This window comes from Vidua macroura, chromosome 5, assembly GCF_024509145.1.
Source record: "Vidua macroura isolate BioBank_ID:100142 chromosome 5, ASM2450914v1, whole genome shotgun sequence".
NCBI classification, from domain to species: domain Eukaryota; kingdom Metazoa; phylum Chordata; class Aves; order Passeriformes; family Viduidae; genus Vidua; species Vidua macroura.
This window is the reverse complement of record NC_071575.1, coordinates 26,003,198-26,018,164: the sequence shown is the minus strand read 5'-3', so window position 1 is coordinate 26,018,164 and position 14,967 is coordinate 26,003,198. Positions and strand designations below refer to the sequence as shown.

General features: G+C 41.3%; 1 protein-coding gene across 1 annotated transcript in view; it reads left to right on the top strand.

Moving 5' to 3' along the window:
• Positions 1–14,967, top strand: part of DENND5B (DENN domain containing 5B) — a 105,956-nt gene that overhangs the window by 62,987 nt on the left and 28,002 nt on the right. The window contains exons 4-7 of the mRNA XM_053978418.1: positions 2,471–2,658; positions 5,859–6,392; positions 7,748–7,979; positions 10,056–10,206. Coding sequence (XP_053834393.1) covers positions 2,471–2,658; positions 5,859–6,392; positions 7,748–7,979; positions 10,056–10,206 — 1,105 coding nt within the window. The remainder of the gene's footprint in view (positions 1–2,470; positions 2,659–5,858; positions 6,393–7,747; positions 7,980–10,055; positions 10,207–14,967) is intronic.

Sequence of the window (14,967 nt, the reverse complement as noted above, 5' to 3'; positions counted from 1 at the left end):
TCAACTCCAGCTGTAAGCCTAACACTGCCAAGCCCACCTCTCAATCATGTCTCTAATTGCCATATTTACATGTCTTTTAGATGCCTCCAGGGATGGTGACTCAACCCCTTCCCTGGACAGCCTGTTGCAATACTCACCAACCTTTTCAGTAAATAAATTTTTTCCTAATATCCAATCTAAACCTCCCCAGGCACAACTTGAGGCCATTTCCTCAATCCACTGTTTCCAGGTTTTCCTCAGTAACCATGTAAGCTTCCCGCAAATGATGATAGGTACAAGAATCTCTCCATCAAAAATTATTTCAGGCTTTATGTGATAGGTGTCTAACCTTGTACAGGCTTGAAAGTATATAAAAAGTAATTAGAGTTTCTGTCTTCTTTAAACAGATAACAAAAAAAATATTTACAGATTTTTGTATATTTTTCTGGAGGAAACTGGAACTTCCCTCTCTTCAGTCAATACTGCTGAGTACATAAACATTTTTTATATGGTAATCACTGACAAGGATTGCTAGATGATAACAGCCTCATCATTTAGTCATGACTAGTTTTTTTTTTTTTTTCTTAAATCAGCTTTTCTCATAGTAAATTGTCTACAAAATTTGGGCTAGTGACCATGTTAATTATCAGTAGCACCACAGAAATGTCATCATGCATTTCCAGAGCTGAATGCCCTTATCCAAAAAGATCCTTGTGACTTTTCTGCCAAGAGCTGTTTCTTCATGTGGCTGTGTAGATCAGGACAGAAGGTGTTTCACATACTAGGATGTGCTGCTTTTTCTATTTGGTTTTTTTGATCTTTAAAGCTTTCAGAGTTATGGAATGTTATAAGACTCCTAAGTTTCTCCAAGTAGGTATTAGAACTTGAGTATGTGTAAGTGTTCTTCAACAAGACAGGGATTGCACATGTATAGTTGTAGACCACTGCATGGGCAGGGATTCCAAAGCAACTGATCTGTAGCTGGGAGTGTTTTGGAGGTGTAACCTTGAGACTGACTTGCATGCATGACAATAATTTTGCAGACTGACTGAATAGCTATTAGTAAGACAAGATGAAAAATGTTTTTGCCCTGCTAACTGACCTTCTGCAAATTGTGGCTGGTTTTCCATAGAGAGGTGCTAGCAAGGAGAATGGGTGATGCAATTTGTTGTTGTAATTTGCATATTTATTCAAGAACATCTTCACGGTGACCTCCTAATAGCTGAGCAGTGTCAGATGACAGCGCTTTTGCTGTTGTTTGGTGTCTGCCAAGGCCTCGGGCTGCGATGTTCAGGAAATGGGAAGGGTGAAGCTGGGCTCCTCTCCAGACAAAAGCAGTCAATGGGGCTGTAGGAAAAAGCCTTCTCACCTGACTCAGAACCAGGGTGTTCATGCATGTGTCTTTCATCTCCTGGAGTGGGGCAGAGACGATTAGGAGAGATGGGCAACAACTTAAGTGTTGCCCAGGATCTGGGTCTGGCCTCCATGAGAGGGAAAATCTTTTGATTGTTCAAGCCAGAGCTTGTGAGACTCGCTTGGGTTTGGGCACTGCCATGGAGCTTACAAACCCAGGGGTCTTCCCCTGTTTCCAGATGGATGGTCTACAGTTTTGAGATTTGCGGTAAGGATGACCATCTCTTTAAGACCAGTATGTGATTGATTTATTTATATCAAAAATTTGTGCTCAATTTATCCCTTTATTTATATTAATAAATATCTTGTGGTATTGCATCATGCCAGCCAGATATTTGATAAATAATTTGCTGTTACCCAGATTCTGAAACATCCAGATCAACTGGACCAAAAGAAATTTTAATTTAAAAAATAATGCACAATGTGCTTAGTAAAATCAAGATATTTCAAAGAAATGAACTAGTGGGTTAAATACAAATTTGGGAAAGTAACGTAATATAAATACACTAACTGCACAGAATATATTTGAGAACTAAATTTATATTAGGCTTCTGTTTGGATTTAACTTAAAAGCGCTGCTTTTATATACTTAGGGACTGTAAACTAATGCTGGTATATGGCCAAGACAAGTCTTCTGGAAAGTACACTCAACTTTGGAAATAGTAGCAAGTGAAGCCAGAAGCAGGCAGGCAGGAGCAAGCAAGAAACCACAATGTTTCCTTGAAATTAATTTCTTTCTCCTCTTCTTCCCATGTAAAAATACATGCTTATTATGGAATCAGAGTATTATTATCCTGTACTAGAGACAGAAGTTTTGGTATGTTTTTAATAAATTAATTTATTGACAGAATAGATCTAGATAAGGTATGAATATCTATGCTCAGCTGTTTCTTTATGGGAGGAATGAGTTTTAACAGATTAATTAATGTTTAAGGTTTTTAAGTACTGTTTTATTTTCCAAACAACATCTTATCATGTAAACATGGTTTCTGTCTTGTTTTATCATGGATGTCCTTGCCAAAGAGATCTCAAGAGCAGAACACAGGGAGATAATTCAATATCTTTCACCCATGTCCAGATTATCAGCGGCTGATGACGGTGGCAGAGGGAATCACAACGCTGCTGTTCCCGTTTCAGTGGCAGCATGTGTATGTCCCCATCCTTCCTGCCTCTCTCCTGCATTTTCTGGATGCTCCTGTTCCCTACCTGATGGGGCTGCAGTCTAAGGAGGGAACCGACCGCTCCAAGCTGGAGCTGCCTCAGGAGGTCAGTGTCTGCTATCCTGAAATGTCTTACTAATATTTGTGTGAATTACTGCTGGGAAATGATGCCTGGTGTTAGTAGGCTTCTTTGGCACTGTGGAGCCAGCAGGAGTGAGATAGTAGGGAAGCTTCCACTGCCCTTCTTGGTCCATTTCTGAATTTAGTGAGTACCACTTACTGTTTTGATTTCTAAATGCATCTCCTTATGTTTGTTGTGACAAAGCTGAAATTTTGCTGGCTTTCCCTACATTACACACTCCACCAGGTTTTGTTACTCCATCAGTGTCACAGTCCTTCTGACAGAGGGCTAAAGAGCATTTCATTCGGGGAGGATCTTGGTGGGTCTGGGTCTCAGGTGCAGTTGCTAGATGGTGTGAACCTGTCCTTGTCCCCCTGCTGCTGAGGAGTGTGCTGTGTCCTGCCAGCCCCATCCCTTCCGTGGCTGAGCCCATGTGTTCCTGGGCTATTGCTAGACCACCGTCCTGGCCTCAAACAAGCCAGGCTTGCATTAATACTGTGCCTGTGAACCACTTAGAGAGGAAAAAAAAGGAGAGGACATCTTCTTAATCTCAGGGTTAAATCCTTGGTAGTGGAGAGTGAAATGCAGATTTTTCTCCTCAAAATTTGATGAAGGTGATTAAAACTGCTTCACATTTTAACCTGGCCATATAGCAAAGTCTTTGGGATATGGCTCACCTGTGTCTGCATTCCAGAGGGTGACTGGAACCCCAGAGCATGCCATGTGCTTTTAAACTGAGGTTTCTTTTTAAAATCAGTGGGAACCCCAAGAGTATCTGTTCATACAGCAGCAACATCTCCTGCCATTGGCTGTGCTAAGGGGACTTTGCTGGAGGCAGAGTCCTTAAGGCTTCCAAATACCTGCTCTGATTAAGAAGACAGACAGGAGCAGCAGCAGAGGAGAATATGCAGGAGTGGGAGTTTTTGTGTGCAAGTGGAGAGATGAACACAGGGCAGGGGTAATACAATTTTTAATAAAAGTCTATTTTACATATTGCATGAAGGTGATTGAGTCAGCCTCGGTGGCATGGAACTGCAAATCAAGTTTTACCTCATGAATACAGTGACTGAAGCACATGAAATCTGCACTGGTGTGGAAGCAAAGCTGCTATCTAGCTATGCTCCTCAGTAAAACCATGCTAATATTACATAATTACTGCAATTTTAAAAATTATTAGTCACGTGCATCTGCTTAGCAGATTAAGCTGTCATTTTCCTTCAATTAAAATTTTAATGTAACAGTATTTAGTATTCCAGTATCGTTGGAATAGCAAATATCACCAGGGAGAGAAGAGTAAGAGTGGGGTGGAATCTGCCCCCTCCGTGATGTTTAACAAATGAGAGAAAAATACCAGCATTTATGAATACCACAGGTCCAGTGACTGTGTGAGAGGGAAAGAAAGAAGACACATTGAACAGGGAAGATCTTGAATCTCAAATTCCTCTAGACAATAAAAAATAAAAAATCCCTCCGCATGAGAGCAATGATGAAGAACTGTTCACATCAGCATTCCATTATTGTTCGGGCCAGGGGCTAGCTTTTCAAGCTCTTGCTCTAAATATAAACCATTTGTTTGTTAGAGATAAAAATTCTAACAACTGGCCATCATGCTGTCTTAAGGTTACTAATCTCCCTGCATTAACTTTAATCATCAGATGTTTTTGAAGAGGGGAGTGAGACCAATTCCCCAAGGGTTTTCTGAATCTAAATCTCATTTTTCAAATTTTGTAAATGATATGCAAAGCTGAAATTAAAACGCCTTTGAAATGAAATTATTGATAGATAAGAAGGCAGTCCCTGAGCTAAAGAACTCTACTGATTCATACCACAACTGTCTAATAGCTACACAGTTAAATAAAGCAAATTGTTTTGTATGAAGAAATGTATTTCTTTGTACAGACTGAATTTAATACGAAAAAGCTGAAAGGACACTCCTCCTCTACCAGGTGAATCCTAATATGCTTTAAAGTATCTATGTGAAAGGCGATTAATGTTAATAAACATGTCCCTGAAATATCCAATATATTATAAACATATTTGCTGTGAAATGTATTGTCCTGCTGAAAATTAACCTCTCAAAAATGAAGGAAAATAAATTATTTGTCTTCATATAACCTGAAGATTAATCTAGAGTGTTTGGTAAGAAGCAGAGAACACTAGAAGTGCCTGGGAGAAGGCAGAGGAGCTGTGCTAATGGCCAAATCAGGCTAACAAAGACCTGCTGCTGCCCTATGGGTTTTCTGCCTCTCCTGTTCTGCAGTTTTATGCCAGGATAAAACACAACAGAGTACAGCACCTTGGGAATCTGACCTGGTTTAAGATTTTACTCATCCCAGTGCACTCAGCGAATTTCAGATGTAAGCCGCTGTTCAGAAGATCAATTACTGTTTTTCATTCTGCTGTTACTCCTGAGGGTGCATTTGCAATGTAATTAATTTTTATGTGAGGTTCTTCTATCTCTCCATTGACACTTACCTAGTAAAAGTATCTACTCTACTAGATTAATGTCTTCACTTAACTTTAATCTTACAGGCTGAGATCCATCTCCATTCATAGCAAAGCTAAGAGCACTCTCTTTAAATCTCGGGCAGAGGAATTGCCACTATTAAAAGCCTCCATGGAAACAGGGGGTCAAGGGAGTGGAGAGATAAGATTTGGCCACTTGTAGACAAGCTGTACTCAGACATAATCCCAGAGGATTTCTGTGGGATCTTCTTTTGTAGTTTTGCTTGAAGCAGCATCATCTTTCTCACTGAACATCTCATTTCTTGATAGCACAGCTGCAGAGGCTTCTTGCAGTTGGATCCTGATAAAATAAATGTGCCTGTGAGATGCAGTAATTCACACGAAGGGTATTTGCATGGGCTGAGAAGTGGTGCTGCACTTCCTGCTTGGTGACGTGTCCTTGGCTGCTCTGGGAGGGCATATGAAATCTTTGTAGTGGAAAGTTTGGGGTCTGCATGTCCTAGGAAGGGAGGAGAATGCGGGAGCCTTTATTTGTCATCCAGTTGACCCTCAGCTTTACTGAAGTCTGAAATGTCACAGGCTAGACAACACCACTAAAGTGTCCTGCTGATGTGTGCACTTACCCTTCTGTCTGGAAGCACCGTGGGAGAAAGGGCTATGTGGCAGGGGAACCAGTTCAGTGCTGAGTGTCCATTTTGAAACTTTTTTTTGTATTTCAGGCAAACTTGTGCTTTGTAGACATCGATAACCATTTCATTGAACTGCCGGAGGAATTCCCACAGTTCCCCAACAAGCTGGAGTTTATCCAGGAGATCTCTGAGGTTCTCCTGCAGTTTGGGATCCCTCCAGAAGGCAACCTGCACTGCAGCGACAGCGCCACCAAACTCAAGAACTTGGTTCTTAGTGACCTGGTGAACGACAAGAAGAACGGGAACATCCCCAGCAATGCCCTCAACATGTACGAGCTGCTGAAAGGCAACGAGACGATCGCCCGCCTGCAAGCCCTGGCCAAGAGAACGGGCGTGACCATGGAGAAGATGACCATCACCACCCCCCTCACAGAGGAGAAGGATGGGAAGTTGTCATGTGAGGAGCTGGAGCTGAGGGACTACAAGCTGAACGTGCAGCTCCGTGAGGTTTTCGCCAACCGCTTCACGCAGATGTTCGCAGACTACGAGGCGTTCGTCATCCAGGCTGCCCCCGACATGGAGTCGTGGCTGACAAACAGGGAGCAAATGCAAAACTTTGACAAAGTAAAGATAGCCATGTATTCCTGTCTCCATCTAAAAGGGGGAGGGAGGATAGCTGTATTTGTGTATATATAGCCTAAAGTACCCTTTAATCTGCCGTTCCTCATCTGCCTCACTGCAAGATTTGTCCATTTCCATTACACAGGGCCAGATCTCCTGCCAGCGTAAATCGGAGCACATCCACTGAGCTGTTCAGAGCCATCCTGGCTTGTACAAACCAAGCTGGCAGGCTTCTGCCCAGCTCATGGGGCTGCTCCTGTGGGCTTGGTGGAAGTGTAGCAATGCAAAGTGACTTCTTTTTCTGTCTTTCTTTCCTTTTTTTGATTGTTGGGAGGAGAGGTGCACACTTGAGACAAAAAAACAAATCTAGTCTTTCATTTTTCCTAACCTCATGGTAGCGTTTTTGGCGATGGGTATTGTTGTTCTGAAGAAGGTTATCACTTCAATGGAGTCATAACAACACTCTTTTAGTGTATGCACAAGAGGGAAAAGGAATCCCTTGAGATTAGAAATGGGGATATAAAGAGATGGGAGGATAGCAGAAGGAATGGGAAATGCTGGGAAGCTTGCACAGCTGCTGAGTGATCCTAGAAAGCAGATAGTGTTCTTAGCCATCGTCTTTTTTTAGGGACAAGTCCTTCTGTAAGGAAAAGGTTAAGAGGATGAACAGTGAGGAACAGACTAAATACTGATCTGAGTCAGTTTTTGATTAAAAAAAATTGCTGCCGTGCCTTTTATTGGTTTGTTTGTTTTGGGGCATTAAACAGTGCAACATTCAAAAGGATGGGATGGTTTAGGCAATCACTGCTAGTGCTTCTGCAATAAAATGGGCTGTTAAGTTTAGGGTTTTTAAAGCTCAGTTAGAGACTTAGACACACAGTCAATTCTAATTGGAAATTCATGATTAATTGCCCTGTGTAACATCGCAGAGGAGCACTGTGCACCCCTTGATATGTGTGACACCTTAATAAGTGATATGGTCCCAGGCAATGATGCCCAGACCAGAGGTCCCCCCCAGGGGGCACATGTGATGGTCTGCCATGTATTTCACAGGTTTATTCCTGGGGGTGAGAGCTGCTAGGTTGCTTTGAAAAAGCAGGCAGCATGAGCACTACTTCAGTAACTTGATATCCCTTTGTTCTAGCTGTCACAAAGCCTCCCTGACTGCTTATTTCTTACAGTTGTGAACCAAACCCCTTGGTAGATGGGTTCACAGCTCTCTGAGAGGTGTTTCTGTGGTGGGGGACCCCTTGTCCAAGCCTTCCTGCTGGTTGCTGGATCAGTTCTCTGCCAAAGGATGGCTGGGCACATCACTGATGGGTGGGAACATGGCACTAATGAGCTGTTTTGTATTTCAGGCTTCCTTCCTTTCGGACCAACCTGAGCCTTACCTCCCATTCCTTTCACACTTCATTGAAACACAGATGTTTGCAACCTTCATAGACAATAAGATAATGTCCCAGTGGGAAGAGAAGGATCCTTTCCTACGAGTTTTTGACTCACGAATTGAGAAAATAAGGCTATATAATGTCAGGGCCCCTGCACTGCGGACATCCAACTACCAGAAATGCAGCACTTTGAAAGAAGCAGGTATGTTCAGATGGGCTGGTAAAATATTCAAAAGTACAATGTCAGCCACCAAGAAATATAGATCCTTGGTCATCTGAGTGTAGGCAGTCCTAGAGCTACCTGAGGACTCAGCAGTGTACTTATCTCATCTCAGCAGAAATTTTAGCATGCTGTTAAACACCAGACACGACAGGAGCCTTTACCTTCCCTTTGAGCTCTCCTGTGCTGGTGCCTTTAATAAAATCAAGCCAAACCCAAATGGAACTGGCTCACCGTTTCTCATTTCAGGCAGCTCCTCTTCCTTTGCCAGGAGAGCTTTCCTTCACCCTGGTGGTGGGACCAGTGCCAGCCACACTGAGGAGTCGAGCCCCAGTGTCTGCTCCACTGGCCTTGTCTCCCCCTTCCCATAAAAAGATGTTGTTTTGCCTTACACCATTTGGTTAGAGCAGCAGGGGATGCTGGGCAGGGATGTAATCCTGTGTGGCATATTTAGTACCTCCAGTAATAGATGTTCAGTGTTAATGAACAATATACTGTACTGAAAGCTTGGATTTTTTTCCATTACTGTCACAGAATGCCTTTTCAAATTACATTTTAATTTCTTACTTAATGTTTTTGCAAGTATTTATTTAATTTTGAAGTAATACAGGGAACTTATACTCCTAAATTTGTTGGGACACGTATTAGTAAGATAGGGCAAACACATTTCCCATGGGGTTTTCTTTTGTTTTAACTCCTTCAGTGTTTTACTTGCTATAAACATTTCAGAAATAGAAATCTGTGTCTGTTTAAATTTTTCTGTCTAAACCAAATTCTAATTTGCAGGTCAGCTGTCTATTCAGCGTCTAGTTTTGGCAGATATTGTGGCACCAGAACCTCATTTTCTGTCTTGTGAAAAGCAGCAAACTGATAGTAATACCAATTTTCCTTCATATTTACCATTCACAGTATATGTGACCCCAGCACTGATCCAGCACCTGTTTGTTTAACTATTTTCAGAACCCTTCAAATCCTCTGACCCCACACTACCCCCTCCTTTTCTCCAAAACAGTACCATACAAAGTGATTTTTTTTTTTTTGGAGGGGAAAAAATACTTGCTGAATTTCTAATGATAATGTATGTAAATCTTGTGACAGCTTCTTTCCCATCACAGCTTTATAAAATAGGAAATAAGTTCTATGTTGTTATTAACAAATGGAAAACAGATTTAGCGTCCACATTTTGCATATGTATTCACTAGCTGTGATACACCGAAAGAACAGGCCTGCCTGTTAATAAATGGGCTAGAAAGAGCTGAATATTTAAGCTGCTAATTAAATGCTGAATTTGCCCATACACCTCCTTTCCCAAGTTCTTCACAAGTTAAGAGGGTGACAGGTTTTATTTTCATCCTGCTCAAGGTTCGAGATTGAAATCCTCAAGTCCTTGAAGCAAAGGATTGAACCGCTTTAGTTTCAGTGGAGCTGAGATTCCCGGGGAGCCCTCTCCCATCTTACCATAGCATTCCCTGTTTCCAAGAATCTGCTCGTCCTTCTGATGCTGCTCCGGTCTTAATACAGTTAGCTATGCAAAAAGCATAGGCCTGTCATCCAGTAAAGGTATATCTAAATTCAGGAGGAGGATATTTATAGTCCCAGATGTTTGCAAAACTCAGGTGTCCCCCTGCAAGCATCTGCCCAGGGAACGTGTCTGGGGCTAAGCAAAGTGCCTGGTCCCACAGGGGTTGCAGCTGGCCTTGGAGGTGTCTGTTCTGCTAAAGAAGCCTTAAAATCAAGCAAGGAATTTCTGGGAAAGATTGCATTGTTCTTGCTAGTTCCTAATGCATCTCATAGGCTCCTGTAAATACCTGCTTGCTTAACAGCTAACTTGCTTGCACCAGTGCTCATTATGTTGGGTAAAGAAACTAAAAGCAAAATTTAAAAACTTACAGCACAAGTGTCTCCTCACCTCTGTGAGTGGCAGATTTCTGTGTCTAAGGTCACTGTTTAACTCTGTAGTGGGTTTTCAGGGGTCTGAGCATGACCACTGCTGTTGCCACAGCACGTGTCCTCAGGTTGGTCATGACGCAGTTGTTCACCTGTGACTGTCACCTGCAGCCCAGTCCATCGAGCAGCGGCTGGTGAAGATTGACCACACGGCCATCCACCCTCACCTGCTCGACATGAAGATTGGCCAAGGGAAGTATGAACAAGGGTTTTTCCCAAAGCTGCAATCTGATGTCTTGGCAACGGGACCCACCAATAACAAGTAAGCGCAGGTTTTATTTTCTGGATTTAAAAACAGGTTTCTCATACAAATACTTCACATCATTGGACAGAAGTCCTAATTTTGGGTGGCATATAGCCAGTCTAATGAATGGAAACCCAACAGCTGTTTCTATTTCAGGTTTGTGTGGGCTGCAACTTTTGAAAACATAACCATAGTTTGGGTTATGTCAGGAAGCGTTAGCTCTCTTTTGGGGAAGATTCCTCATCGCTGTTTTCTGTTGAGTGGTAACTACTCTGTTTTCTCATACATAGTTTTTGTTTTGTAATTGGTCTTATGAGTTTCAAATGAATTGTTTGGCTGTTTTGCACTAAATACAGTAATTTGGTAACTCAAGCCAAAATTCAGATTCTGAAGGAAATTTTGGTGTTGAAACCTTCACACCATCTGTGTGGAATGAAATTAGTGTCCACTCTGTTCCTTTCTTTTCTTTAGCTGTTATTACACAACCCAGAGATTTTTATAGCTCTCTTTCAGTTGCCACATTGGAATACTCTGGAAGAATAACTTGTTGAGGGTGGAAAGTATGGTTCTGTACCTGGATTTCTTTTTTGAGTCTGATAAGGTTCTGTGGTGCACTTTGATAAGAGGGTAGTGGTACCTATAGCTGTGGAATTGAGCATGCTATTACATGGTTCATTTAGCTGATGTAAAATAGGAACCTGGAGCACTAATACACTTCACATCTGTAGAGTTATAATACAAAGTAAGTGCTCTGAGTTCCTTTATTTTTAATCTGTCTTACTGCAAAAACTATGAATGAGGTGTTTCTCCCTATTCAAAAATGAAATATTTGTGCATCATTGATTACAAACTCATTAAATTATCAGCTGAAGCCCTTAGTTTCAGTTTCTGGTAGTCAAGATGTGAGAGCACAGGTAAATCCAAGAGCTTCAAAGGTTACAATTGTCCAAATGTTAAAGCTACCTCTTGTTTTAGACATGTGCATGCATACATGCTGCTCTGAGCTTCTGCATGAGGTGCCCACTCAGTTCTATTTAAACACCTTTTGAGCATACTAATGCTAGCTGAGCCCTTTTTAATAACCTGCTAGGAATAAGAGTTGCAAATGATAAGATATCCTTAAGCACTGAATGTTTAAAGAAATTGAGTTCTTTAAAAGAAATTTAAAAAAACCTAGAACCAACCAAAAAGGAGGAACGCATATTTCAAAGTTCCTTTGCTTTCAGGCTTCCTGCAAATGGAGACAGAATTGTATGGGTAATGGTCCTTTGAGGAATGGAGGATTTCTTTATCTTGTGAGATGCTGTATTTAGCAGTCTGCCTCTTATCCTTATGGGTGGGTTTCAGTTTCACAGTGTCAGCAACAGTGTGAGTGTGCCCAGCCTGCTTAAAGTTGCTTAAATCTTTTGTCTCTATTGCAAAATCATAGGGAATCTATGAATAAGCATCACTTAAAAATAGTTTTCCTTATTCTCTTTGAGATTTGCTTCTGTTAGATTGGTACCTGTTCTAAAATGACTTTAACTCCTTGAGTGATGATTTTGATTTAGATCACAGTATGTTTCAGAATTTAAGTACCAAAATCCCATTGCTTACCACAAAGCAATGTCTAAGTGACAAATGTTTAGAATTCCTCCAGTTGTATGTTGCCAAAAAGGCTTGTAATTGGAAAATCTCAAGACCATCTGTTTATATCTTTCTTCTCCCTGGTTTTCATGTGAGCAGCTGAGAAGACTCTTTCTCTCCCATTTAGGACATGTAATTCTGCTGATTTTACACCCATGTATAGAACAGCTTTTCCATGCTTTCTGCAAATACAGCGTGACTCTTCTGACCACAAAATCAATTGAAGTATAGCTTTCCATTAATTTGAATTTCCCAGTGTATGATTCTTGGAGATGTGTTTTACTTACAAGACTGGAGCTTTGCCTATGGGCATGGAGTAAGAGAATGTTCCAGCTACATTTCCAGAGTCTTCAGGTGTAGCTATTGTGTGTTTATATTATAAAATTAATGCAAACGATAGAATGAATGTGTAGATGAGAATTATTTTTGCAGGCTTCAATTTTACATTGCAAATTTTGTCCTGAATTTTGTATGGAAGTGTATTTGTGGGAAACGGGGAATAATTCCCATGTTGCAGTCAATTGTTGCTGGACAGTAGCAAACAAACCAATTCAAAGCTGTTTTAAGGAAAACGTGTCCTCAGTGGCCAGCAATCAGGGATTTATTGCTTCCCTTGTGGGCTGATAAACTAACAAATATATAACCAGAGCTCATAATGTTATCTAGCTGTTCCCTTCCTGTAAGCAGGAGGAGCACTGAAGATACCTCTGTCAGTTACTGGGCTGTTACACATGTAATATATTATATCTAAAACAATAATAAAACAAATACAATGCAGACAACAAACACTTCTAGTTTCAGTTCTAGATCGATCCTATATGTCATTTAAACTAAACCCAAACCAAAACAGCACCCCAATTCTGTCCTCCCATCAGGCAGCAGTGTCCCACTTGAGGGACTCCCTTGGTGCTCCTTGCCTTTGATACATCCCCCACATCATGGGAAAACCTTCTGAATCTACAGAGAGCAGCTGCAGCTTCCTCTGGGTACAAAAGTATCCCCTCCACGCTGCTCTAACCATGTAAAGCAGTGGCTTCTGCAGAAGTCCTCCTAGAAAGCATCCCAGGAGCAAACAGGCTGCAGACCCTCAGGCTATTTGTGTGTTATTCTGGAAAAGAGCTGTGGTTTCCAGAGCCCTCATTTCCTTTCTCAAACCCCAGCACCACACTGTGGTTTCTCTGTGTTCCCTTCTTCCCTGTATGCATTTTCTGCCAGGCTTTAAAACTGTAGCTGGAACTCCACTGGCTGATGCATTTGCAGGAGTGAAATTTGAATGACAAAAAGCCAAGCTACATAAACACTTCATGGTTTTTGATTAGCTAATTGTTAAATTAGGGGGAATATGCTTACAGTGCAAAATTTAAACAATGAAACAAGCTGTGTTTTCAATTTAATTGATTACCTTGTAACTTAATTTGTGCTAAGAAGCTTGATAAATGAGATTAAATATTGCAGAGGAAAACAGTGATTCCCAAGCATGGGAATATATTTGCATTCTGGCAATTTGTATTGAATGCTTTCAAAGAACAACTGAAGGGATTTCTTTTCTTGTTTCTTTTGGTTTTTAAATGAAAGGTTTGCTTTGTCACACATTTACAAAATGGCTTTAATTACCCTTTTTTTTGCCTTCCTCTCTGTTTAGTCCTGCTTTCCCTCCCACTTCTTTATTGGAGCCCTGCTTTCCTCCTTGCTTACTCTCCTGACCAGCCTGTTTCCTCTTTCCTGCCCTGGCCACTTCTATCACCTGAGCCCTCTCATTTGCATCCCAGCTTCCCATGAGCCTTGTGCTTTGGTCGCTCCTCTGTGCCCTGCCTTTCCTGCAGTAGTCCCAAAGGAGGTCACAGTGCAAACCTTCAAGCACACTGTTCTTGGCCTCTAACCTCAGGCTTTTGCTGAGTGATGTGTGGCTCTTACCCATGAAGCAGATTTCAGAAGTTATTTGTTTGCTTTCTGCAGGCATTTGTTCCTGAGCTGTGTTTTGCTGATCTGACCACTGTGTCAGTATTTATTTACAAAACCCGTGCAGTAGGAGTGTGTGGAATTGGTTCATTTTTGTGCTCTGTTTTATGACATGACTTGGTGGGCACTGTCCTGTGGCCTTCAACCTTCAAGGTGGAAACTGCAGGGTTTATCTGCCTGGGGCTATGGTCCTCCTCATTTTTAAACAGGACTCTTGTATGCTTGTTGCTAGCATTTAACATCAGGTAATGATTTTAAAGGAAATATGATGTATATAACACAAAGGGGTTGATGTGTCTCTGTGTGATGATGGAATTGGTTCTGGTTTCAACTGAATTATTTTTTGTGTGCCAAATGGTCTTTTTCTTTTAATGAGTGCTTCATATTATATGGCCTTTTACTATCCCCCTGTCTGTTGGGTACTGTTTTAAGGCTGTGTTAAATGAAGATATCTTCTTTTTAATCAAGCCAAACAATTGCAAGTAATATAGAGTGGCATCTCTGCAGTGCATATAGGTGAGCACGAAATGAGTCAGCAATGAGCCATCCACACACAGCACTGAGGTTATTTAAATTTTGTGAGTAGTAAAAGCTCACCTTTTACATAAGAAAATCTGAAACAAGCAGTTAGTATACTTCAGGTAACCTAATGTAGCAAACCACTGATCGGTGCAATGAAAATATGAACCACTTGTAGTCAAGTACATTCATTTTCAGGAATAAAGTGTGACTGACAATCTGTGCTTAAAGATGGTTTCTGAGATAGGAAATAGTGTTCTGGTGACTTGGAACCTGATGGGTGAGTCTCCTGAGTTACTGATCCTCTGCTCAACTGGTGCAAGGCAGGAAAAGTGCAGTTAACTTCTTTGAGTTAATATATCATTTTAACATAGCTGTGCAGAATTAAATCTGACAGGGAAAAATGGGCATTGAAATCATTGCATCCACTATTCCATTTGCTCTCCCCTGAATAGTATTCCTGTCTCAAGGGACTTGCAAATTAAATACCTCATAGGACAGTGGTTCCTCAGGGCTTAAGAGGTGATGCTGCCAATTCACTACAGCTCTTCCTTACAGAGGATGACAGTTGTGTGTGCCACCCTTTAAAATCACTTCTTTCCTATGAACTGATGAAAGAGCCTGTCAGTGCAAGGCCACTCTCTTTAAGGCATTTTACTAATTTTTGTCCATCAA